This window comes from Penicillium angulare (assembly GCF_028827245.1).
Source record: "Penicillium angulare strain IBT 27051 chromosome Unknown utg000004l_segment0_segment0, whole genome shotgun sequence".
In the NCBI taxonomy this organism is placed as follows: Eukaryota; Fungi; Ascomycota; class Eurotiomycetes; order Eurotiales; family Aspergillaceae; genus Penicillium; species Penicillium angulare.
The window spans coordinates 4,442,955-4,465,463 of record NW_026623163.1 but is presented as its reverse complement, the minus strand read 5'-3'; the positions used below and the strand labels follow the sequence as shown (position 1 = coordinate 4,465,463).

The window sequence follows — 22,509 nt, the reverse complement described above, 5'->3', positions numbered from 1 at the left end:
GTAAATCTAAAGTTGACGGACGTTCCAAAATTTGATATAAAATATAGATTATACCTCTTTGATTAATTATTTTTTTATTTTTTCTGAATAGTCTTTAAAGGGATTCTAAATTGATGAACGATACCATTTTATATCTAACTTTTATATGGTAATTTATCTCTGGGAAATGCAATACAAAATGTCAGAAATAAAACAATTTCAAATTTTTGTCTTTAAATCTTATTTCGATCAATCATACAATAATAAATCATTGTTTTCCTTATGCAAACGATTTGAGTATAAAGATTGTATCTGATTTAATCTATTAGATTATACCCTTTGATCTTTAAAGGCCATGTTGTGAAGAAAGTGTGGATTGAAATTTGGATTTTTAGTTTAGTATCGGGAGATTCCTTATACTATAGGAGATCTTTTGATATTGAACATCCATCCTGTTTATTTAAAAATCTTTATCAAGTAGGAAATATGGCTTACACCTACAAAAGAGCGATGAAAGAGGGTCCATATGACGTACGTCTCACTATAAATTGCCCGTCTTTCTTCTTCCTTCCCTCCCCCCAATCTACTAGTACGCCTATCAAAACTTTGCCAAGGGCAAGATCAACAAGATGTCAGTGAGCTTGTTGGGTCTTCCTGCTGAGTTTCGGAGCAAAAATTTCGAGCATCTCCTAGTTTGTAATGAGCCTATTAACCCTTGGGACGGAGACAACGACAATCAGCTTTTCACCAATATTTTCATCGCAAACAGGAGACTTCTATATGAGGCCATCTCACTACACTGAAATTCCATACAAATGCAGGAGGTGATCCGTGACGCAGAGCATTACTCTTCTTGCGGATCCAAATGTCCAATTGTCAAGCTCTCTTGTAACAGTCTAAAATGTCTTCGCATTTCACTAACATTGCCACATTGCAGATATAACAAAGCACCTAACTATTAGAGTTATCGGCACAGGACCATGCAGCCGAGCCCTGGGAGATCTTGTAGTCCTCAATAATGCTAACAATAGACCCATAAGTTCCACCAATCATTAAGAATGTTCCAGCAACCACGACAAAGCAACACCATCCCACCATCACTATCCATAGAGGTGACCTCTTGGCTGTTCCTTGATTCCAGTTATCATAGAACCACATTCCAGCAACGGGCTGAAAGCATAGTGGAGTGCCGAACAAAGCACCAACAAGAGAAACAAGGTTGCCGAAGACGGGAATGGCGCTGGCAATGATATAAGCAGTCAATCCGACGCTAATGGTGCAACTAAGCCAAGTAATCCAATGCTTCATTGTATTCGCACTAAGATGCTTAGATCCGTATAATATTCGGACAAATACATATTTTGCCGGCAGCTAAAATGACAAGAGATGTCAGTGTTGTTTCTCATCTTTGAAATTTGACGGTTTACTCACATGAAGAAAGAGCAAAGCACTAACGAGAAGACCAGGCAGCGCAAATCCATAGCTGACTTTTTTTATAGTTGGACCAGCGGATCCAAGCGCCGGAGATATGACATACGATCCGCAATAGTAATAAATAACTGTACCAACGGTGATATAGAACACAGTCATAATAGACTGGCAAAGTAGCAATGAGCGAGTATAGTGTTGAGGCTCTCGCATCTCAGACGCGATCGAAACAAATGCAGGAGTGCCAGCATTTGCAAATACCATCGTAGACAACGCTGTTGCAGCCTTGCTAAATGATGGATCATTCACAATTTTATAGTCAGATTCCCAAATGCCTGTCCTAGGGGCGGCTGCAGGACGATGTTGCACTCCGACTGATATCGTAACAATAAGAACTGCCATCGATTAGACATGCCTTAAGTAGCAGATTTCACGAAAGGAAGACTTACTTGAAGTAATAAGACATGTCAATCCACCCCATACCAGCCAGGAGATACGACCAAGTGTCTGGATACTTGCAAGGGCACAAGCTATTATAGCCGCAACAGCAATATAGACAGCTGTACACGTAGCATGAGTTGATACCGCATTGAGACCGATTGAAATGCTCAGCAGTCCTGAGCCAGTGACAAATGTGCACCCTATGGGATATTAGCTTTTGTCCGTGGACATCTCAAGCAATTATCAACGAGAGGATGACCTTACAGAGAACAAATGCCGTTCCTAGTACAATCCTTCCGGTTTTACCAAAGAGTAATCCACCTATATCGTCGATGCCATAAACTTCTGGGTGTCGAAGTTTAAAATCGCCGACCATATAATTTGACCATGTCGTGATACCTGTAATCACACATAGACAGATAATGCCAGGAACTATTCCTAGAGCATCAAATGCAGATGGCATTGACATTACGCCTAGGCCGATCTGGACTTTCAACATTATGACACTTGTTCCTAGCCATCCCACCTATTCGATCGATTTAGCTACGTCGGTGGAACCAAGGGGTTGGTTTGATATCAAGATAGGAAATGAACCACTCACATTGCGATAATTAGGTCCATCCTCTGTGAGTTCGCCAAAAACTGCATCTTGAGATAAGGATTGGCCTTCAGCTCTGGTGACGGTTGGAACCAGGCTATTCTCTTTTCTCTCTTGTTGGTCCGCCATTGTGAGGGAGGTTGGATTGGGTGGAGGGAAATCGCATTCCAAGGGGATGGGATATCAAGGGGCTTTTAAATGAGTATTGACACAACGACTCTTGAAAATGGTACGGCTATGGACAGTTTAACTGGCTTCGGCATTGCCTTTTTGAGTAAATCTATTTAGATTCTATAATTATGAGTTAAATTGCCAGCTTTTTGTTGGGAAATAACTTCGTAAATCTTCTGGATACAAAACTTCTCGCTCAATACAATATCCCTCAGCACGTGCTGTTTACGCAGGTTCGTCTCATAGCTGGGGAATGCTGCCTTGAAGAATGATTCTCTCAGATACTAGTTGAAGTTTAGTCATTGGTTGTTTCCCTGCCATGTTTGAATAAATAATATTTGCTAGTGAAAAGGAAGCCGTAAACCACGCATTTAGGTCTGTTAAATCGTTTATTAAACACCCATACTGACAAGCCTTTGTGAAAGGAAAATCACGGAGTTCGAGTAGGTACTTTGCCCATTGTCTACTGATGCATATGATGCACCTTAATGCCGATGCTTGATGTGAGGCTCCCTTCGGAATCCTTTCCGGCACCACGACGCATGTACATCCCTTAGAAACCATATGGCTGGGACGCGTTTCAAGCGCTCACGTCAACATGCCTTACACTTAATTCCAGAAATCCGGGAAGAAGGGATACCCAGGTCTACGGCTGTTTCCGAAGTTGGGCATTAAGTACAAGTACTTTTGAAAAGTAAATGAGACTAAATTTTGAATTCTTCGGCTAGTGAGGTCTGAATGGGGAAGATCCCTGTGTCAATATTTAGTCATTTCCAATGTCTCATTTCTAGTATTCGTAACATTCGTCCATGTCATAGGTAGTATATGTACATATCTTCGCTATTCTGTTATGTGTTCAAGTTCCAGGTTGCTCACCAAGTCGCGTGCTCCAATGTCGATCACTCCCTTTTCCGCCTCCCCCAAAACATTTCCAATATCTTCCCGTATGATTTGCTCGATCCCTTACTTCCCTGGAAGTAGCTTCCAGTATTGAGACTCATCGTCATCGTGGCCATGTGGTCTAAGTGAAAATTTGGTATCCCAGTACTTTTGATAGTTCTAGGCCTGGCTGGAGATTTCTGGACCTTTTGGTGGCGCTATTCCATCAAGCTTTTGGCCACTCGTGGTCCTAACTATACCAATCACCAGTGATAGATTCATTTCGATAATCTGTCCCACTGGTGGCTTCTACAACGCTGTGAGAAAGTCCTCCGAGTCCTTAGTACCCGGAGCTTTCTAGGGTAAAATTGTGCCAAGGCTGCACAAGGCCAGATGTCTCTATCCATCTACATCCAATAACTGTTAAATCACGCTTCGCTCATTTTAATGTCGGTTGCTGGCTCCGCAAGGAGCGCACGGCTGTTTAGATGCCCATGACACTCTGCAATGGCAGAGCATTCACGTGCAAATTGTGTTGGTACAAATCCCTCGTCACGGCTGTATGTTATCCAGCGGCGGAACTATTCAAGGGTCAGTTTTCTGTAAGCATGATGAGGGCTATTTATTTAGCGAGGAAGAACGAACCGTTGCAATCCGCACGCCTAACCAGACACACCTCTGTTGTCTTGGGATTATTGTCTTCTGTACTTCTGTAGCCGGCCTGTCCTCTTCTGAGGGAGCTCCGTAAAAGAAACCCTCTGGATAATATAGTTGGCTCCAAACTTGACCTCGGATGAGGAAGTCTTCTTCAAGCTGGCGGTTGCCAGATCCATCATCGCAAACGGGAAACTCTTCATTTTGAGAATTCAAAAAATCGGTATCGGAAGAAAGAAGCATGTTGAGAAATCTTGCAATTGGTAGCCATGGAATTATTTCCTCGAATTGTTGCATGGCGATAGGACGGAGAGCTAGGCACCAGATAAATGCCAAGGAGATGTGAATACTTGGGTAAATCTGCTCGTTACTCAATTGGTCGAGAAGAATAGTGAGTGTATGAAATGTAAGGGCGCTCCCTTGGGCAGCAATGGGTGAAAAGGCGAGGGTTGAAGTCGTTGGCTCGCTCGTGGCATTGGATGCTGAGCTCGAGGTCCACCCCAGTGCCATTTTATGTACCTCGCTCACGAGCTCTTTTTTATTCTGAGAAAATTCCAACTCCATGACTACTTCCGGCTGACCATATTGCAGGACTGCAGAGATGTTGCAAGACATCATGTAAACACCATAGTGCCTTTGCTGACCCAATCGACGAACCTCCTTTCGCAGAAATGATAAAAAGCGGTTAGCCGAGAGGATAAATTGCTCTTGAGGACCCTGGTTGAAAAGAATCCCGTGTGTAGCAATAAATGCAGTAAGCATTGTCTGCTGGTTAAGCTCCTGTCCCTTAAAAGGATTAAAGAAAAGAGCAATACTCTCTCGGGCATTTTGAAATGGTTCCACAGTAACCAAAGATTTGGTATAGTAAAATAATTGTTGTAAACCGTCGGGTCGAGCTAATACTGCCAGATGGTGCTGAATTCTGCCAACATTGGGACTCTCATCTTCGCCTTGATTATACCAAGATCGGGAAACTCCTGCCCAGATTTCTCGTTCTGCCAAATCGGATTTTTCAATGGCCATGCGATACCGAGCTATATCGCCTAAACATTCAATCCATGTTTCCCGGAAATCTTCAACACTCTCTAATAACAATGTCATGTGAGAATAGGCAATATATATGAAATTCAACAGATAGTCCATAGATCCCGGTAGCTTCTCTCGTAAGAGTTCCAGCAGTGAATGGATGGCAAATCGCCACATTCTTGCAGGTAAAGCATATTTTTCAGCAAGACCTTTAAGGACTTTACTAGCTGAAGGGTTATGTGAGGCAAGGAAAAAATCATGGTGTTCATGGAGCAAGGTTCGATGCAATGAGACTAGAGCTTGCCATTGCGATTCAGAGAATTCTGTCTTCGACTCTGACTCCGTCTGTTGCTTGTAGATGTCCATGCATTTCTGTTCGACCATCACAAGCCCGGCGTAGATTGCTCGGACTTCTTTGATCAATTGTTCTTCGGTAATTGGATTGGTCTCCGGTTGCTTAAACATTTCTTGGTATCCATAATTGTCTGTACTCGGGCTTGATGGTGTCATGCTTTTTAAATCCGACGAGGGATCCGCCATTTCAAAATCCCTAGAGGCTTCTCGTGAGGAAACATCTTGTAGAAATTGCATTTTTGTGTATCCACTTTCCGTTTCATTTTGAGGCAAACTTGTCAGGGGTGTCGGGCTGGAATAAACTCTGTTGATATTGGGGCGACATGTTTCCTGATAATGCCAACTATCTTGTTCCGCTTTCAAGTGAGAGATTTCGTTATTTTGTCCATTTAAAGGTCTCTGGTTTACCATTCCACCTATAGAATGATGATTGTTCGAAAAATGAGCATTCGATAACCCTGGCGATAGTCGACTCCTTGGAAGCTTAGGACTTGGTTTACGCCGGAGTTTCTCGGCACGGGCCACGCTAGCCCGAGATGACTTCGTTTTTCGAGCACCATTACTACTGAGTGTATCGATTGTGCCATCGTCAGCAAGTAAGGTTGAGTTAGATTTGCCACATAATAATGGTGGAGTGGCCGATGGCCGCATGCGATTAGCCATCGAGGACTGAAACGAAGTCTTCAGAGCGCACCCGCCCAAACTGAATCCTGTGAAGCAAAGAGGTTTAGAAATAAATAAAAATAACGCAACATTATGGACATTAAACATACCTGGGACACTGGCTGTAAGCAGCTTTCCAGGCTTTGGGGTCTAATATGGTACACGACGCACTGTGATTGGGGCGCGACTTCGAACGGAGAATTGATGGTTTATCACCCATCGTCCGTTTCAAGTGCTGCACATAATCTGATCGATCGTTAGAAATTTTTTCATTGTCTAGATCGGGATAGGTCGTAGTGGAACTCGGTGAAATGGCGGTGGGGCCTGGGAACATTTTCCAACGGGTGTATTTGAATTTGCGGAGATTTGGGGGGTGAAGAGTGATTTAAATGGATGGAAATGGGGGTCAAATAGGGTTTCAACGGGAAATATTGTATAGAAACAAGGTAAGATACCTAGGTATACTAACGGGGAAGGATATGAAGGTTTATTTCTTCGTACTTGGAAAATTTCACCTAGAAAATGATGGAATCGTGGTCGGTTTTTGTAGTTTCAGCCAAGCTGGATGAGGCAGCCAACCCTGGCGGAGAGAGGGGATTATATTGAGTACTTGAGTCGCATATAATGATGGAGACAGGGATGGAAAAAATACATGGGAAAGTACTAAGTTCTCTAGTGGCTGCCTGCGGCGGCTCCTGCATCACCCTACAAGTTGGCAATTCTGCAACAGTACTTTTGTACGTTTTGGGCTTATAACAGCTGTTATTTCCCCGATTCTGGCTGGAGATAAAAAAAAAAAAAGTACTATGTGTATTTTATTTTCCTCTTTCAAAAAAGCAAAACTGGTAAAATCAAAAGAAATCATAACCCTGGGGAGATAAAATTGTCATGTCCATGCGTGAAACATCCATGATGTCAATCACCGGAACAAACCAAAAAGGCGTCGAGGGCCAAGGCTGACAGTGATCAGTTCGATCGAACCCGACTACTACATTATTAAGCTATATCACAAAACCAACGGCGCCTTTGTTTATCGCCCGATAAATGACTCGAGAAAGAGGTTTCGGGTGCGGTTGCCAACTATAGGTACACCGTACACCTATACTTTAGCATCCCTTCCCGGTGCTTAACAGACTCAACCCTCCACGCTCAACAATCTACCCCCTATTTCGGCGCCTTTTTTAAGTTTGGACTCGGGAGCTCCAATTCTTTGAAACCTCATGGATAACGAGGCATTTCGTTGGATTTGGAGTTCTCTTGCTTTCTTTTTTCCCTCGGCCCTTGCATGCAAACTCCCTTTCCAGCCAGTCACCGCTCCGAAGCCTGATTCCACACCGATATTTCAAGATAGTCTCACCAACAAGCACTGACCATGCCTAGAGGACCCAAAATTCAGCTTTAATTCTGAAACGGACCTACGGGTACAACGTATCTGCTCACACCGGTACCCAGGGGCCTAACTCTTTGGCCATATTTACTTTCCCCATAGGCCTAACTCAACCCTCCACCTTGTGACGTTGATTTACTTATTTCCCTCAAGTCCCAGACTTCCTGGTGGGACCAGTTTTGAACACAAAGCGCCCCATAATCTTTATTGGGTCTCACTGCATTCGTTTGAGCTTCTTTGGGCTGCCACTAGCCGATTCATCGTCATTTTTGCTCAAACCAGAAAGCCGATCTATCTGCCTTGTCCCTCAGGGCCAATGTTTTGATGGGCGATCATGCGGCTTCTTCGTGGGCCAATTGATTGACTTGAGGCTTTAAGGCAATTGATATCTGAACACATGGCTTAGGGGCATTTTGGGGTATGCAAGAACACGTTGCAGCTCTATTCGTACTTTTGAGTTATTCTTTCATTGCATGACAGACCTCACGCCTGTCCTTGAGTTCCGAGTCATTATCAAGGAAACAACATAGTAATTAAAAAAATTCATAATATCGCTTTCAAATATATCACTATCTAGGTAGTTTCCACGATATACGCTATTGCTATTTTACTTTGCCTCTTCGTATTGATGTTCCTTGGTGGGTCTACTATGAGGGCATCCGAGTCGCCAAAAGGAATATAGACACCTCATCCTGCTCATCACGACATCCAACTCCCAGCGATACGCTCTTCTGTTCCAAATTAAAAACTCTTAATATACTTATGAAGATATTAGATATAGCATAAGGATGTAGTGGACGACTCGGATTGACAGGAACTTACAGGACGTTTTAGAATAACAATTGATTGTCTCTATTATTGGGCCGCGGAGCCCAGATACCCAAGCAGTACTGCCCTTAGCCCCTTGTACTCGCCAATCAACCACGATATTCATAGATACTCCTTGACTGAACCTTGTCATATTTCGTAAAGCTAATATGCTCATGTCCATGTCATGTCCCCCGGATGGCCCCGGGTGGAAAGACCATGCGATCCACTATGCAACGGCATGGCCATCAACATCAGGTTGAGCGGCAAACAAATGCCCTTTCAAGGAAATGGCGACATGGGTTTCGTTATTTGCTTTTTCTTGCAGATGAGTTATTCTTTATTCGTGCGAAGCGCCTGGATTATATTTTACAATGTTTATATGGTGCAGCGACTAAGTCTATGGGCTATGCACGAGAGACAAACAAATTCAACGGTCGAGATTCAATGTTCTGAATTTATTTTCTAAATCGGAGGGAAATGGAACTATTTGCTTCATACAATTTATTCATCTAGAAGTATCAAATTTAGGGCCACCATGATTTATCTAGGCGCATCAGTAGATATCATATTGTTATCAAAGTATACATCATACTATGAGCGGTAACACGTCGTCCTACATATACAAGAGCAAAGACTCACTTTCCAACTTGAATTAGCCAAATGGTTCGCATGATCGATTTTCAGGCAACCCATCCTGGCTACCCGCTTCTTATCTTCCTTCATAGAGTAAAATGCCCCTGTCTTCGGATCCCAAATTGCACTACAGTCGCGAGGGATAGTAAATTTAGAAGCAAAGAATGATGTAAGGACAGGGGTAAAGGACCCGAAGATCATTTCGCGGGCGGGGTAAGCATTGCATTGTACCCGGGTGAAAAAACCAGCAGATCAGATGGAACGGTATGCGGGCCTTCCTCTCCCCAACGACCCAAATTAGTGGGAAAGACCGCCTATCATGGTAATCGGTCAACATGGCATGATGGGATTTTTGGGGGCTGGTGCAAATCTTCTAGGAACTGGGGTATACAGGATGTTCGAGATGACGGGAGGAAGCAGGAATGTGGAACTTTTCGAGGTTAGTGCTTTACCCGGGTGAATTTAGTTCGGGTTTTTTGAATTCTAGATGCTACGAGGAAGCATCTCATGCATGGCCTAAGGAATTAGTTCCAAGGTTCCATGCAGATAGTTTGTTTCTATTGGGTGGGTCATCCGGGTTGCAGGATTAGTTTTATTTTCTTACAGGAACACCGTTTTTGATTGATAATTTGGTTTATTTTAACTCCGTTGATCAATGATATAGTATGCCTCGGGTTGAGCTAGAGCTGTAGCATGGGCCCCGTGTGATGGCCCCGGGGTATATTCGAGGTAGGGTGAATATACATAGCCATCATGATCAACCTTGGAAGATAGCACATAATGACGATCAATCTGATTATCTTTTCCCATATTGTAATGCATGGAAACTTGTAAAAGTAAATGATTATCGAAAGCTACCTATCAAGATCGAAGAATCTAAATATGCACGATAAATGTAAGAAATCCACAATGCAAATAAGTTGCGTCATGCGGAAAATATTGCTTCGTTTCATGTCTGCAGTCGATCGAGAGGTCCAATACGAAATACGAAATATAAATCGAACTTCAACAAGGAAGCCCCAGCCCCCCTCAATGCTCATATGGACAAAAGACGTCATCAACTGAATGTCCGAGCCAACTTGAAGTTACCCAGTGACCCCGTCCCACCAGTACCACCACAAAGGCCATAGAAAAAATTAAGTCACCCAACACATGAAAAAAAGCAACAAGCAAAATAACTCAAATCATCCATCAAACCTTACACCTTTGAAAAGAAGGCAATCTACTCCGCACGGAACACATCGATCACATCGAATTTCCCCGATCGAGGTTCACCGCCTCAGATCTTCGATCATCGCCCCAAGCACGGATTCATGCTGCCACGATTGCATCTTGCCGCGCGGGTATCCTTGCAGAAATTGACACCCGGGTCCAGCATCGGACTTGGTCTTGGAAATAGAAACCGAACCCAGCTTGTGGGCTGTGCAGCAAAAGCAAAGGCACCCGCCATGTCTACATTTATGCTTCCCGACTCCCAGACACGCGTCAATAGCATCCCAGACCTGGTGAAGGAGGATCTACTTTCCTTCCCAGCTTTCAAGGTTTGGATTTCGACGCTTCAACACTCTTTAAAGCGTCAGCAGCTTTCGTCACATGAGTTTCATGGGGATCCGTACATTCTACGGAAGATTGACATTCAATCCATTGATCGCTTTGGGGGTGGAAGGTTGGGCTTTGTCAAGTTAAAGGCCGACGTATCGAATTCTCAGGGCGAAAGTTTACCAGGCAGCGTATTTTTACGAGGTGGTAGTGTAGGCATGCTGGTAAGTGGTTTGATTCGTCGCCACATGACCAACGGAATCCCGTATTCGATATTACCCATTACCTATTACCTGTTTCTCAATGCCGAAGCCTTAATTTACTACCTATATGATTACGGGGCTTTTACAATCTTTCTATTCCAATGCACTTTGTCTTAATCTACGAACGTGTTGCTGACTGTGTCTCTTAGCTCATTCTGCAGCCGGATGATCTACCCGCTGATCAAGAAAATGGGAAATGGGCAATCCTTACCATTCAGCCTCGTATTCCGGCTGGGTCCTTGGCATTTGCAGAGATTCCTGCTGGCATGCTAGATGATAGTGGGACTTTTGCAGGCGGTGCGGCGAAGGAGATTCAAGAAGAGACTGGGCTCTCCGTGCAGTCCAGTGAGTTGCTTGATATGACTGCTTTAGCTCTGCAATCTATGCCGGAGCCTGATGATGGAGAATGTCTCCAGAAGGCATTTTATCCATCGGCTGGTGGTAGTGATGAGTTTATTCCTCTGTTTCTATGTCAGAAGCGTATGCGTCGGAAGGAGATTGAAGAGCTTCAGGGGAAGTTGACGGGGGAGCGTGACCATGGGGAGAAGATCACGTTGAAAGTTGTTCCGTTGGAAAATCTGTGGAAGGAGGGGTTACGAGATGGGAAAACTTTAGCTGCGTGGGCACTGTATAAAGGTTTGCAGCAAGAAGGGAAGATCTAAACAATAAATGCATAGAAATTATGAGCATCAAAAGGGATATTGAGGGTTCGGGCGTATTCAACAGATTCAAATTTTTGTTATTGAATATTCTAGTAACTCGGACTAGCGTGCATTTTCAACCAGTCATATGTTTCTTCAGAGGTTGTGTAACGTGAGTCTATGTCCATCTAAACCTTGAAATGATTTCGGTTTAAAACTTCCATTTCTTCGCCAATTCCACTCCCTCAACCAAAGTGCCAACTCGGGCATCGATCGCATATCCCTCCTGCTCAAGCTGCTTCATTGCCTCAAATAGGGAAGAAATTGGAATAGAGAAACATTCGATGAACTCGTTTTCTTCAAGTTCGGGCTTCGGGTTCTGATTCTCAGGGAGGCTCATATCGACCCGCACATGAACCATATTGAGATTCGTATTGCAAAAACCGGGATCTGCCACATTTAGTCCAAGCTCCCTTATTTATTCACCGAAGCCAGTGAGCTCCTCAAGAGATAAAGACGTACCGTTATACATTACCGGGCTTGTCTGCTCCGCCACACCGACATAGCCCGTCTCCTCTTTCAATTCGCGTACCGCGCATTGTTCGGGTGTTTCACCCGCATCGATAAGTCCGGCGGGAACCTCGATAACGACCTTGTCGATAGGGGGGCGGTATTGCTTTTGCAGAAGCAGTTCAGGGCCCGTGGGCTTATTCAGGATAGTGACGATCCCCACACCGTCAATCTCGGCATTGGCCGGGCGAGTCTGGAAAGCCGGTCAGCATGAATAATTCCCGGTCACGCAACACGATGGTGGAGTGAACAAATGGCCAAGTTTGGGAAGCCAAGGGAGAAACATTTTCTAGAAAGTATAGCCTGTTTTGTTGTTAGGCAACCGATGAAGGCTGTGCGCAACAATAATCCCGCACTTCGAATCCCGACGACGTGGTAATCGGATATCGGGAATCCTTTGTGGGTGCAAACTGCATTACATTGGATCCAGGTTTGGCTTGTTTGGCTTCTAGCAGCATGACTTGGACTGCGAGCCTCGTGGACGGGGTGGCTTGATTTCCAAGGTATGGGTAGTGGGAGATCCAACTCCCGGTTGGCGTAGGGGCGGTGATCAAGGCACAATGCAATGACACCCAAAGTGAGGCTGGAAGTCAAGTCTTACCTGGCGCTCAGCAGATTCCCAGGTTCTTTCGATACCTAGAGGATCACTGTATGTCGTCTTTACTAATCGAATCCATCTAGCTTCCTGGGGATCCTAGAATTTGTTTTCTGTCAGATTATATTATTGCCTGGGCGACGCTCAACAGTAAAAGTTTTTTTTTTTTCGTTTTCAATAGTTCTTTGCCTTCATTTCGAGGAAATTATTGAACCATAGAGAGCAACAAGGTAAAAAATGATCGGAACGTACCAGAGGTCCTGATGAAAGGTTCTTAGAGTTGGCTTGGCTGGGGGGAGCCATATCGTAGCAGGTCGAAAACTGAGCGTGCGAGAAAATAATTCAAATTGAGCAATCGCAATTTCGTGGTTCAGGATGATATGCCAGTATCTAGACAGCAGACACTATGATCGAGCTTAAACCGGGGCTAATCCTAATGTTGACACAATGATGGAGGTGAGGAGGGGATACACTGGGTGCAGTGGGGTTCGCTTATCTATCTTATCGCAGATCGTCATCACTGCAGGGAGCTCTTTCATGCATGAGGGTTTCTAAGCATTTCTGGTCGTTGTTGAATTGATATTTATGACTTTCAAACTTAGGGAATTGAAGTTTGATGCTGTGAGTTAAATGCGTACTAGTTCTACACTGGAGCTCCTGACTTAAAGTAATGGTGTCATTGATGGCCTGTCTATCATGAAGATGAAGGATGCTACATGTGAATGCAGGATAAAAAGACCCATGTGTCGCAGAGCGCGATTGTAGCAAGTTTGAAAATGCTATCGAAAGCCTAGCCCGAGGAAACGGTGTATACATTTTCAAGCTCTGACAAATGATAAGATGGGTGTAAGAGAAGTCATCTAGACTTGGTATCGATTAAGAGAGAAGAGTAAGAAAAGGCTCCGGAACGATCAAATGCTTGCTATCATGAATTCGTATGAGGGGAAGCAGGCGTTGAAGGCTATCACAGGCTGGAAGATTGAGCGGAATCCTTGGGAGGGAGAGACTCGATATACTGCATGCAGCTTTGGAATTCAGTCCAATGCTTCATGATGATATGCACACCAAGGTCCTTTAAGCGCTGACTCATTTCTTCTTGCATCTCTTCGCCATAACTGCCGATATATCCAATGGTCCAGATGCCAGCCCGAACGGCAGCCAGAGCACCAGACTTGCTGTCCTCCACTGCAACAGTCTCAGCGGCGGTCTTCTTCACATAGTCCAGAGCATAGAGGTAGATGGCAGGGTCAGGCTTGGAAGTAGGTTTTTCAAGAGAGCTCGCTGCACTGAACACCATATCGAGATCGAAGTATTTGTCCTGATCAACCTTCTTGATGGAGGCTTGGACCCGGCGCAAAGCAGAAGATGAAACCACAGCGAGATGATACTTCTTCGCTTCAAAGACTTTAACCAATTCCTCGGTGGCACCAACACATGGTTTCGCCTTGGCTTCAAGCTTAGCAATCACTTTGTCCTCTTCCTTCTTGACGTAGGCTTCCAAATCATCGCTTGGCAGTTGAAAGTTGTACTTCTCCTGCAGCGACTTCATCATGCCTCTGAAGTTCTGTCCCACAAAATCCTTGATCAGTTGATCGCCAGTGTAGCGATCGGGAATGCCCTGCTTTGAAAGAATCTCATTGGCGAGGTCAGCGCATGCCTCAAAGGCCAGTTCTTCCGAAAGGACTAAGGTGTTGTCACAATCGAAGAAAATTTCCGTAATCTGAAATTCAATTATTAAGTTAGTAGTGATCGGTGGTTGACAACAATGGGAGCACGAACTTTAGGCATTGTGTTAGTGCGGGGAATGTATCCTTGAGCGCGTTTGTTATTGTATGCGAGGTAAGTTTTGGCGAAACCGCGAGAAGTACTGGAGCGATGTTCAAGGGAAAATGGTTGCTCTAGAGAATTGAGAGATGGGAAGTTGCGTCAGGGAAATAAAAACACCGGAACAAGATCAGCGTCACCAGCAGGGAAGTCAGGACCCGCATAGTTTCTATTCGAGGGAAACGACCCCCTTGGTCCCACGGAAAGCATGACGCTGGCATAATGAGGGATCGCAGAGAACCGGGCCAGAGCGGGAGGGGAACTTGTAGTCTGTACCTGAAATAATAGTGCACAGACACGTAAAATCAGGTTTCGAGTACTTGCATCACCTTAAACCTATAACAGACAGGGATACACTCTCCACCAATTAAAATCTAGATGGAGATGAGTCATCTAATTGTATCCCCGCCCTAGTCCCTTTCAGGTATAGTGCTTTGCTCAACACTCAAATCTACTCTTGGAAAGTCGCAGAAATCTTTGTAGCGTTGACATCTGTCATACTATAGTAGTACTTGACGTTTCATCAAGTACTTGGGGTTGGACTACTGCAGGAACTGACATACAAACACCCATTTATTCATATCTAGGCTTGGCCACTCATCGCGATTTCTTAACAGTGGTTTAGCTTCTCTCACTAAATAGAGACTAACCCGCTGAGTGAATCTGCATGCCAACACGGACCGTGCATCTGCTTTAGAGGGCTTCATTGGATTGACCTTTATTGCGGAGGTCCAAGTTCGGGTTAACTCGGTGGCACGGTGACTATATAGGCTTAGGCACCATATGTGTGGGCCACCTAATGGTCAACTTATTGTTACACCTATGGCTGTTGCCTCGGTGGGTAGAGGCCCTCCAACCAGGCAAGGACTTGAACACGTATTTGGATCTGATAAGACACCCATGGGCTTCAATCATACCCCCTCTACGAACTCTCGGGTTCATTGGAGGGCCAAAGCGTCGAGACTTGTAGTCACCAGGCACCTAGAGTCATGTTGAGCTTTTCATTTCCATTTTCTAGAACTGGACGTGTTGTAGGCTAGTATAATTTTTTCTCTACTAATCCCGCCCTGTTCATATAGGTAATACGCATTGTCTTCAAACCTTCTGGATTTGTTCTTTTTTCGGCTGCCCGGCATGTACATCCTACTCGTTTGAACATGTTTCCTATATTTTCATAACAAAGATCACCCACTCTTCATATACAATTAAGGGGCTTATTCGGAGAATACACAAATTCTCTGATCCGCGAGCTTCGATCTCCAAAGAAGACAAAATTGTCCGTGGATATTTATCCCAAATCTGTACGAGTAGTATATCTGCAGCGCATACAAACCATCGACCCCCACATTCCAACGGTCGTCCTGAACATGATTGGCCAGGCCCACAACTGCAGATCACAAACGCATCTGCTATTTTCACAACGGTCCAAATCCTCAACACAGGACTTGGTGGGGCATATATCCGACAAATCCTGTCTTCGAATTAATACCAAAACCCCTCCCAGCAAAAAGTATACACTTCTAGACAGCCTAATCCCCGCCTACCACCTATAACCCAGTATATTGGGTGGCAGTACTACCCCAGAATACGACAACGAAGGAAAGTATCAATACTAAATAGTAATTCGTCAAATATGGGGTCATCCGGCACATATCCAACATTGGAAGACTTGCACTTCCCATCGGCACAAACATCAATCTCACAGACTCTCTCTTCGCTGCGTCAATCTGCTCTATCCGTCTCCAACCGGCTCCGCTCCATCGAGACTGATGGGGCTTTTGTGCATGAGGTGGCGGAGCATTACAGCCTTCCACTTGTCGCCAATGAACGCTGTGGTAGCTGGTATATCTCTCCGGATACTAAAGCAGGGAGTGCGTATTTCAAAAGCACCGACGGTCATACTGGGCAATGGGATTTTAGCTGCCGTAGGCTGAATCTGCAGCTGCTTCCGCTGGCTCGTCAATATGGAGGGTTAGTGAAGAATTCTATTCGTTTCTGGCTGCTTAATTGATTGATTGATTATCTCGGCGATTTTTATCCAATGAGGTATCTCGTCCTTCATCAGCAGAGTTTAGGCTGGATGTTACTTGGAACATTTTCATTTTCATTTCCATTTCAAGTTTTATTCGTTGTTTCTCCAGGCTAACATTCTGTTCTTTACTCATGATGCAGGTGCGTAATCGTTGATTCAACTCGCCGAGGAAAATGTATGTCAACCTTGAGATACTTGTTCAAGTTCAGAAAATTGGATAAAGCGGTAGCCTGATTGGGCACCGTGTCGTTCATCCACAAATACCACCATGCATTGTGGCTGACGCAAATAACCGCCGCTGACGATACTAACGATATCAGTGATGCCCGACGCCTTATCGAAAACGATCCCCATTTGGTGTGCAGTAATGAACCGAGCCCTTTTCCCGAAAGAAACGACGTATCATCCTGTCGCCTTGCCACCAAACTACCTTGGCAAATCTGAAGAATCACAAATCGAGAACCGCATCGATGGCTTCGTCCAATCGTTCAAAGTATGCTGACTCCTCAACTTCCATAAATGGGACTTACTACATATACACATCTTACCCCTCTTACCCGGGTGAACTGAGACAATCGTGGACAAATGAATTAACCGTCTCTGTAACATAGGCCCTCAACCTCGATTTAGATCACCTGCGAGAACAACTTGAGAAGCCTATTCGCGTAGCATGGGCCAATCATGATTACTTCTATCCTACAGATTTGCAAAAGGCAGATACATATCATCTGTTCGTTCTGTGCTCCGCTTCAAAGCGCGTTCATGGCGCCGAGATGTCTGAGGGTGGATATATCCAGGGTGCTGGTGATGATAGTGAAGGGTGGGCGCATGGTCTGACGCCCCCTGTGTTCTGGGCAAACCAGGCTGTTTTGAAAGGCACCGTTGAGGAAGATCTGCCTGGCCTGATTACACAGTTGATCTCTGAGTTCAAGCAGCAGCAACCTAGTCAGGAAGCGACACTTATATCTCCGACTCGTAATCTCTACATCAGTTCCACGGATCCCAGTGTGAACGGCAGTAACAAGTACGATCTTGTTATCGACTGTAATGGCGACGCTAATGCCGATCTGGAGAATCCGAAACGACTCAATCTAGGCTGCGCATCAGCTAAACTGGGTAGTCGAGATCTACGCAAATCACTAGATAAAGTGCGAGCCTTTGTCAATGCCCAACTTGGGTCTGAATCGTCTCGGTCTTTGCTGGTGACCTGCGACACTGGCAAAGATCTCTCTGCTGGCGCTTTGTTAGCGATTATTTGCCAATTTTACAATGATGACGGTACGTCTCATGAATGCGCGTTGTAGAATTTTTCAGGCGCTAGATGAGAAACGTTGTTGGGAATCAAAGATGAACTAACTAATCACAAAATCATATCCAGGAGAATTTGATGCATCGCTGAACAAACAGTCTATCAGCAAGCAATTCATCCGTCAGCGCCTTGCATGGATCGTGTCATCTAACCATAATGTGAACCCGTCGAGGTCGACATTACAATCGGTCAATGCCTTTTTGATGTAGCTTTCGGGTCGTTTGTGTTCGGAATCACTATGATGCCCTCTGTGGAAGCTGATGTATTCAAGCATTGTCCGCTGATAATGTCCGATTTCCGGTACAGGCTCACTCGTTTACCACTGCCTCGACGATGGCTCCCTCGGCTCCTTGATCGAGCGCATCCAGGGTACGCATGTCCTCTGCACTGATATTAAAGTCGAAGAGGTCGGCATTCGCAGCAATGCGATCCGCATTATCTGTCTTGGGAAGCGGTACCCATCCCTTCTGCAGTGCATATCGGATCAAAACCTGTTGAGTGGTCTTGTTGTAATTCTGTGATACCTCCACGAGGGTGGGATTATTCGCTTTGTAGTTGCGCACTATGGGTGAATATGCCTCGACGACGATGTCATTCTGCCTGCAGTAGTCGTTGATTTCACGCTGCTGGCACCATGGGTGGAGCTATAAGAAGCCAACGGTTAGCGCATTGAACACCATGCCTCACAAAGAAGCTCATGTAAATAAAGATAAATGAAAATAGAAAAGAATTGGTCCGTACCTCGAGCTGATTAACCTGTGGTGGCCACACCTTGGCATATGCCCGCATCTCCTCAATCTGCTGCACTCCAAAATTGCTCACACCAATGCTCTTTGTCTTCCCCGCCTCGCGCAACTTCTCTAAAGCTTGCCACAAGTGCTTGCGACCCGCAGAGCCAGACTTGGAGCTATGAATCAAGAATAAATCAACATAACCGCCTGGCCCGCCCACCTTCTCCACACTCTCTACCAGCTTCTCATAGGTAGCCTCTGGCGATCCAGCTGGGACTAGGATCTTGCTCGTCACAAAGACCTCTTCACGGGATACATTGGCTGTGCGCAAAGCTTCGCCGACCTCAGCCTCATTGCCGTAGAGCTGTGCTGTGTCGATGTGTCGGTATCCCACGTCCAATGCCTTGTGCACGGATTTCACGCACTGATCTGGCGGGGAGCGGTAGACGCCAAATCCTAGGCGCGGGATGCGATCGGCGGAATTGGGGAGGGGAATGCGGTCGTTTATGTTATAGGACATGTTGGTGTAGTATTTGCGTGGGATTGATAGGGGCGTTTTGCGAGTTAAAGAGCTCTGTGCTGTGCTTGAGGGAAGAGTTATTAATGTAGAAGCATCGGCCCCGCCCTACGGAACCGGATCGAATGATATCATTTAGCGATTACTCACTACTGAGCACACCATCGATTTTGCCCTCTTCAATCAACAAATAGAGATTTTTATATAGAAACTATGTGTCAAGAGGATTTTTAATGGCTTGTCTTTAGTCTATTCATGTATGGACGGGGTATGGTGTGATCTGGGTCATTATCTAAAATAAACTCACACACACTATAGCTCTCACATACTAGTACTGTATAGTAGCGGCTATATACGCTTGCCCAACTCCAGGCTTGCATATTATTTTACAAGATTAGATTATAATTCAATCCACAGAACACCCATGACTGAGCCCAAAATAGAATCTGTCAAGCAAGTAATGATTGGCCAAGTCGAGAACAAAGCATAGACCTGATCGCCAGGGATGGGCAGCCCAGTGCAGCCGCCCAGCCGCCCAGCGCGGCGGGCATTTGTTTCCCCATCTGTGAGTATTATTCCTCATTGGTCTAGGATTTTGATTCGTGGTTGTTTCATATATTCCAACTCCCACAATACTCAAGTGTACACCCTACTCGCTTCTCGTTTCTCATTGTGTGTCTTTGTTGCCGCAAAAGAAAAAGCGAGACAAACTCACGTTGCTGGGGTGATCTGCGCCCTTTCGGGAGACAGAAACACCCCGCCCCTATCGGACTCGGCCCTGGGAACTTTTGACAGCTCACCTCCCCTCATTGTCTGTGTTGCTTTGCAGCCCATCCCTTTCAAGGCTTAGTGGCAGTCGGCTTTCAACCCGAAGAACTTTCAATCTCGAACACCTCTCTATTCTTCACCCACTCTTGAACCCTGTGCCAATCGGTCAATTCACAGTCTTGAGCTTCTCCGCTCCTCACGCATTAAATAAAATATTGGCCAATCGGCCCTGAATGTCTACCAGGCTCGAAAATGTTGACGGTTGAGAAGCAGTGGATTAATGTGCAGCAAAAGACCTTCACAAAATGGTTCGTGCTCTCCTTGGATTGGGGATGAGAGGGTTCAATACATGGGGTAAACAAAATACTGACTATTGCTCCTCTGGCAGGCTGAATGACAAAGTGAAGGCCCGTGATCTGGCCATCGAGGACCTGGTCACTGATTTATCTGATGGTGTAAGTAGAGTGCCCATCGCATCAAAGGCCAACTCCAAGTCACTCCAACTTCGGGGTATCCCCAATGCAGATACATCCACCTCCCCCGGACTTTTTTTGCTGACTATGCGCTACGCAACTAGGTCATGCTTATCCATCTCCTCGAAATCCTCGGAAATGAATCTCTTGGTCGATATGCGTCGAAGCCCAAGCTGCGGGTACAGCGATTCGAAAATGTCAACAAGAGTCTGGACTTCATCAAAGGAAGAAAGATCCAAATGACCAACATCGGAGCGGAGGATATCGTCGATGGCAACCGCAAGATCATTCTCGGTTTGATCTGGACTTTGATTCTCCGATTCACCATCAGTGACATCAGCGAAGAGGGTATGACAGCCAAAGAAGGTCTCTTGCTTTGGTGTCAACGGAAAACAGCATGCTATGAAGGTGTGGAGGTGCGGGACTTTTCGTCAAGCTGGAACGACGGATTAGCGTTCTGTGCCTTACTCGATATTCACCGACCCGATTTAATCGACTACGATGCGTTGGATAAGAGCGACCACCGTGGCAATATGAAACTTGCGTTTGAGATCGCTTCGAAGGAAATCGGAATTCCCGATCTGCTGGATGTGGACGATGTGTGCGATGTGCCCCGACCTGATGAGCGATCATTGATGACATACATTGCCTACTGGTTCCATGCTTTCTCGCAATTAGAAAGGGTTGAAAACGCCGGTCGCCGAGTTGAGAAGTTTGTCAACAACATGCATGGAGCATGGGATATGCAATCAGGATATGAACGTCGAATGAAGGAGCTCCTTCAATTAATTCGGGCTCAACGTGACCAATGGAAGAACTCCTCGTTTGAGGGAACCTACAAAGATGTGAAGGAACAGGCCCACAAATTCTCTCTATACAAGCGACATGAGAAGCGTCAATGGGTAGCGGAGAAATCAGACCTGGCTGCGCTTCTGGGCAACATTAAAACTAAGCTGGGTACCTATCGGTTGCGAGCATATGAGCCACCTGTCGAGTTAAGCCTTGAAACATGTGATCATGAATGGGAGTGCTTAACACGAGACGAACACCAGCGCAGCCAGTTAATCAATGAGACAATTCGGGATATTAAAAACGCTCTGCGTCGATCATTTGCGGACAAGGCAAATGACTTTGCGTTAACATTGAAGACCCTGTCTCTCGCTATTTCTGGCCTGGATGGAGATGTTGAAGATCAGTTGAAGCATGTTCAGAAGCTGAGCGACAATCTCCCTCCGCTGGATGCTTTCCTCGACACAATTGAAGATTTAGATGCGCAGTGCGCTGAGGCGAACGTGGAAGAGAACGATTTCACAACATTTACCTTGGACGAGCTTTCGTATGAACTCAGTCTCGTAAAATCCAGTATCTCGAAGAAACTGGCCTTCCTAGAGAACCAAATGGTTGCTCGCAATATGACTAACCTGACGCCGATTCAACTGGAAGAGTTCGAGTCGGTCTTCCGTCACTTTGATCGCGATGCATCTAATACCTTACAAGAACTTGAATTCTCAGCTGCACTTGCCAGTCTGGGACTTGTGTACGATGAAGATGAAATGCACCAGGTCTATGTGGAAACCTGTGGAGCTAATAGGCTGTCCCAAAACTCCGGTGTTAGCTTTGAGCAGTTCATCCGGTTTATGGTCAGCGTCACGGAAGATCAAAACACTGCTGAGCAGGTGTTCCAGAGCTTCCGAGAAGTTGCTGATGGCAAGGTATGTCCTAATAATATCAATTCTGCCTCTATCATCGACGAATACTAACATCTAGCGTAGCCCTACGTGACGGAACTCGATCTCCGACATTCACTTATCCCTGATGAAGTTATAGAACACCTGGTGAAGACGATGCCTCCGCATGACGGTCCCGATATGCTCGAGGACCGTGACCTCGCCAAATTTGACTATATCAGCTTCATGGAGAAGATGATTGAGGAACAGAGGAGGAATGGAACTGAGTAGAGCGAAAAAAGAAAGTAGTTCGAGTTGTTCTCTGCACAGCGTCATCGGTCATACATAAGGGGTCTGTTTTGATAGGGTGTTGTCCGGCTGTTTTTATGGGTGGTGTTACTGTGTTCTTTCCCAATACTCTTCACCGCTCGGCCAGCATGGCTCTGGCTTTGTTCTTTTCTATCGATTTTTCTTTCCAATACCCAGCATGGATTCTGGGTGTGCGGCTGTCTTCCCTCGGCACACGACGTTACTGTATTTTGCGTGCTCGCTGTTTT

At 45.4% G+C, this 22,509-nt stretch overlaps 9 protein-coding genes across 9 annotated transcripts; 3 read left to right on the top strand and 6 right to left on the bottom strand.

The window, feature by feature from the left end:
- Positions 1 to 930: 930 nt before the first annotated feature.
- N7478_005549 (uncharacterized protein) lies at positions 931 to 1,809 on the bottom strand (the record flags this gene model as incomplete). Its single annotated transcript, XM_056921763.1, has 2 exons — positions 931 to 1,350; positions 1,411 to 1,809. 2 exons carry the CDS (start codon positions 1,807 to 1,809, stop codon positions 931 to 933), a joined length of 819 nt encoding a protein of 272 aa, XP_056779800.1.
- A 271-nt stretch (positions 1,810 to 2,080) lies between these two features.
- N7478_005548 (uncharacterized protein) lies at positions 2,081 to 2,575 on the bottom strand (the record flags this gene model as incomplete). Its single annotated transcript, XM_056921762.1, has 2 exons — positions 2,081 to 2,374; positions 2,450 to 2,575. 2 exons carry the CDS (start codon positions 2,573 to 2,575, stop codon positions 2,081 to 2,083), a joined length of 420 nt encoding a protein of 139 aa, XP_056779799.1.
- A 1,349-nt stretch (positions 2,576 to 3,924) lies between these two features.
- On the bottom strand, positions 3,925 to 5,767 carry N7478_005547 (uncharacterized protein; the record flags this gene model as incomplete). The annotated part of the gene is made up of 2 exons (XM_056921761.1): positions 3,925 to 4,077; positions 4,142 to 5,767. The coding sequence occupies 2 exons, from the start codon at positions 5,765 to 5,767 to the stop codon at positions 3,925 to 3,927; spliced, it is 1,779 nt and encodes a 592-aa protein (XP_056779798.1).
- Positions 5,768 to 10,471: 4,704 nt separating this feature from the next.
- On the top strand, positions 10,472 to 11,487 carry N7478_005546 (putative NUDIX family hydrolase; the record flags this gene model as incomplete). Its single annotated transcript, XM_056921760.1, has 2 exons — positions 10,472 to 10,786; positions 10,975 to 11,487. The coding sequence occupies 2 exons, from the start codon at positions 10,472 to 10,474 to the stop codon at positions 11,485 to 11,487; spliced, it is 828 nt and encodes a 275-aa protein (XP_056779797.1).
- Positions 11,488 to 11,677: 190 nt separating this feature from the next.
- Positions 11,678 to 12,934, bottom strand: N7478_005545 (MutT/nudix family protein; the record flags this gene model as incomplete). Its single annotated transcript, XM_056921759.1, has 3 exons — positions 11,678 to 11,916; positions 11,989 to 12,229; positions 12,884 to 12,934. The coding sequence occupies 3 exons, from the start codon at positions 12,932 to 12,934 to the stop codon at positions 11,678 to 11,680; spliced, it is 531 nt and encodes a 176-aa protein (XP_056779796.1).
- Positions 12,935 to 13,595: 661 nt separating this feature from the next.
- On the bottom strand, positions 13,596 to 14,419 carry N7478_005544 (HAD family hydrolase; the record flags this gene model as incomplete). The annotated part of the gene is made up of 2 exons (XM_056921758.1): positions 13,596 to 14,351; positions 14,411 to 14,419. The coding sequence occupies 2 exons, from the start codon at positions 14,417 to 14,419 to the stop codon at positions 13,596 to 13,598; spliced, it is 765 nt and encodes a 254-aa protein (XP_056779795.1).
- A 1,669-nt stretch (positions 14,420 to 16,088) lies between these two features.
- On the top strand, positions 16,089 to 18,005 carry N7478_005543 (initiator tRNA phosphoribosyl transferase family protein; the record flags this gene model as incomplete). The annotated part of the gene is made up of 4 exons (XM_056921757.1): positions 16,089 to 16,326; positions 16,808 to 16,980; positions 17,099 to 17,765; positions 17,866 to 18,005. The coding sequence occupies 4 exons, from the start codon at positions 16,089 to 16,091 to the stop codon at positions 18,003 to 18,005; spliced, it is 1,218 nt and encodes a 405-aa protein (XP_056779794.1).
- Positions 18,006 to 18,104: 99 nt separating this feature from the next.
- N7478_005542 (aldo/keto reductase family protein) lies at positions 18,105 to 19,047 on the bottom strand (the record flags this gene model as incomplete). Its single annotated transcript, XM_056921756.1, has 2 exons — positions 18,105 to 18,440; positions 18,538 to 19,047. The coding sequence occupies 2 exons, from the start codon at positions 19,045 to 19,047 to the stop codon at positions 18,105 to 18,107; spliced, it is 846 nt and encodes a 281-aa protein (XP_056779793.1).
- Positions 19,048 to 20,064: 1,017 nt separating this feature from the next.
- Positions 20,065 to 22,243, top strand: N7478_005541 (alpha-actinin, sarcomeric (f-actin cross linking protein); the record flags this gene model as incomplete). Its single annotated transcript, XM_056921755.1, has 4 exons — positions 20,065 to 20,120; positions 20,201 to 20,267; positions 20,390 to 21,997; positions 22,058 to 22,243. 4 exons carry the CDS (start codon positions 20,065 to 20,067, stop codon positions 22,241 to 22,243), a joined length of 1,917 nt encoding a protein of 638 aa, XP_056779792.1.
- Positions 22,244 to 22,509: the final 266 nt, after the last annotated feature.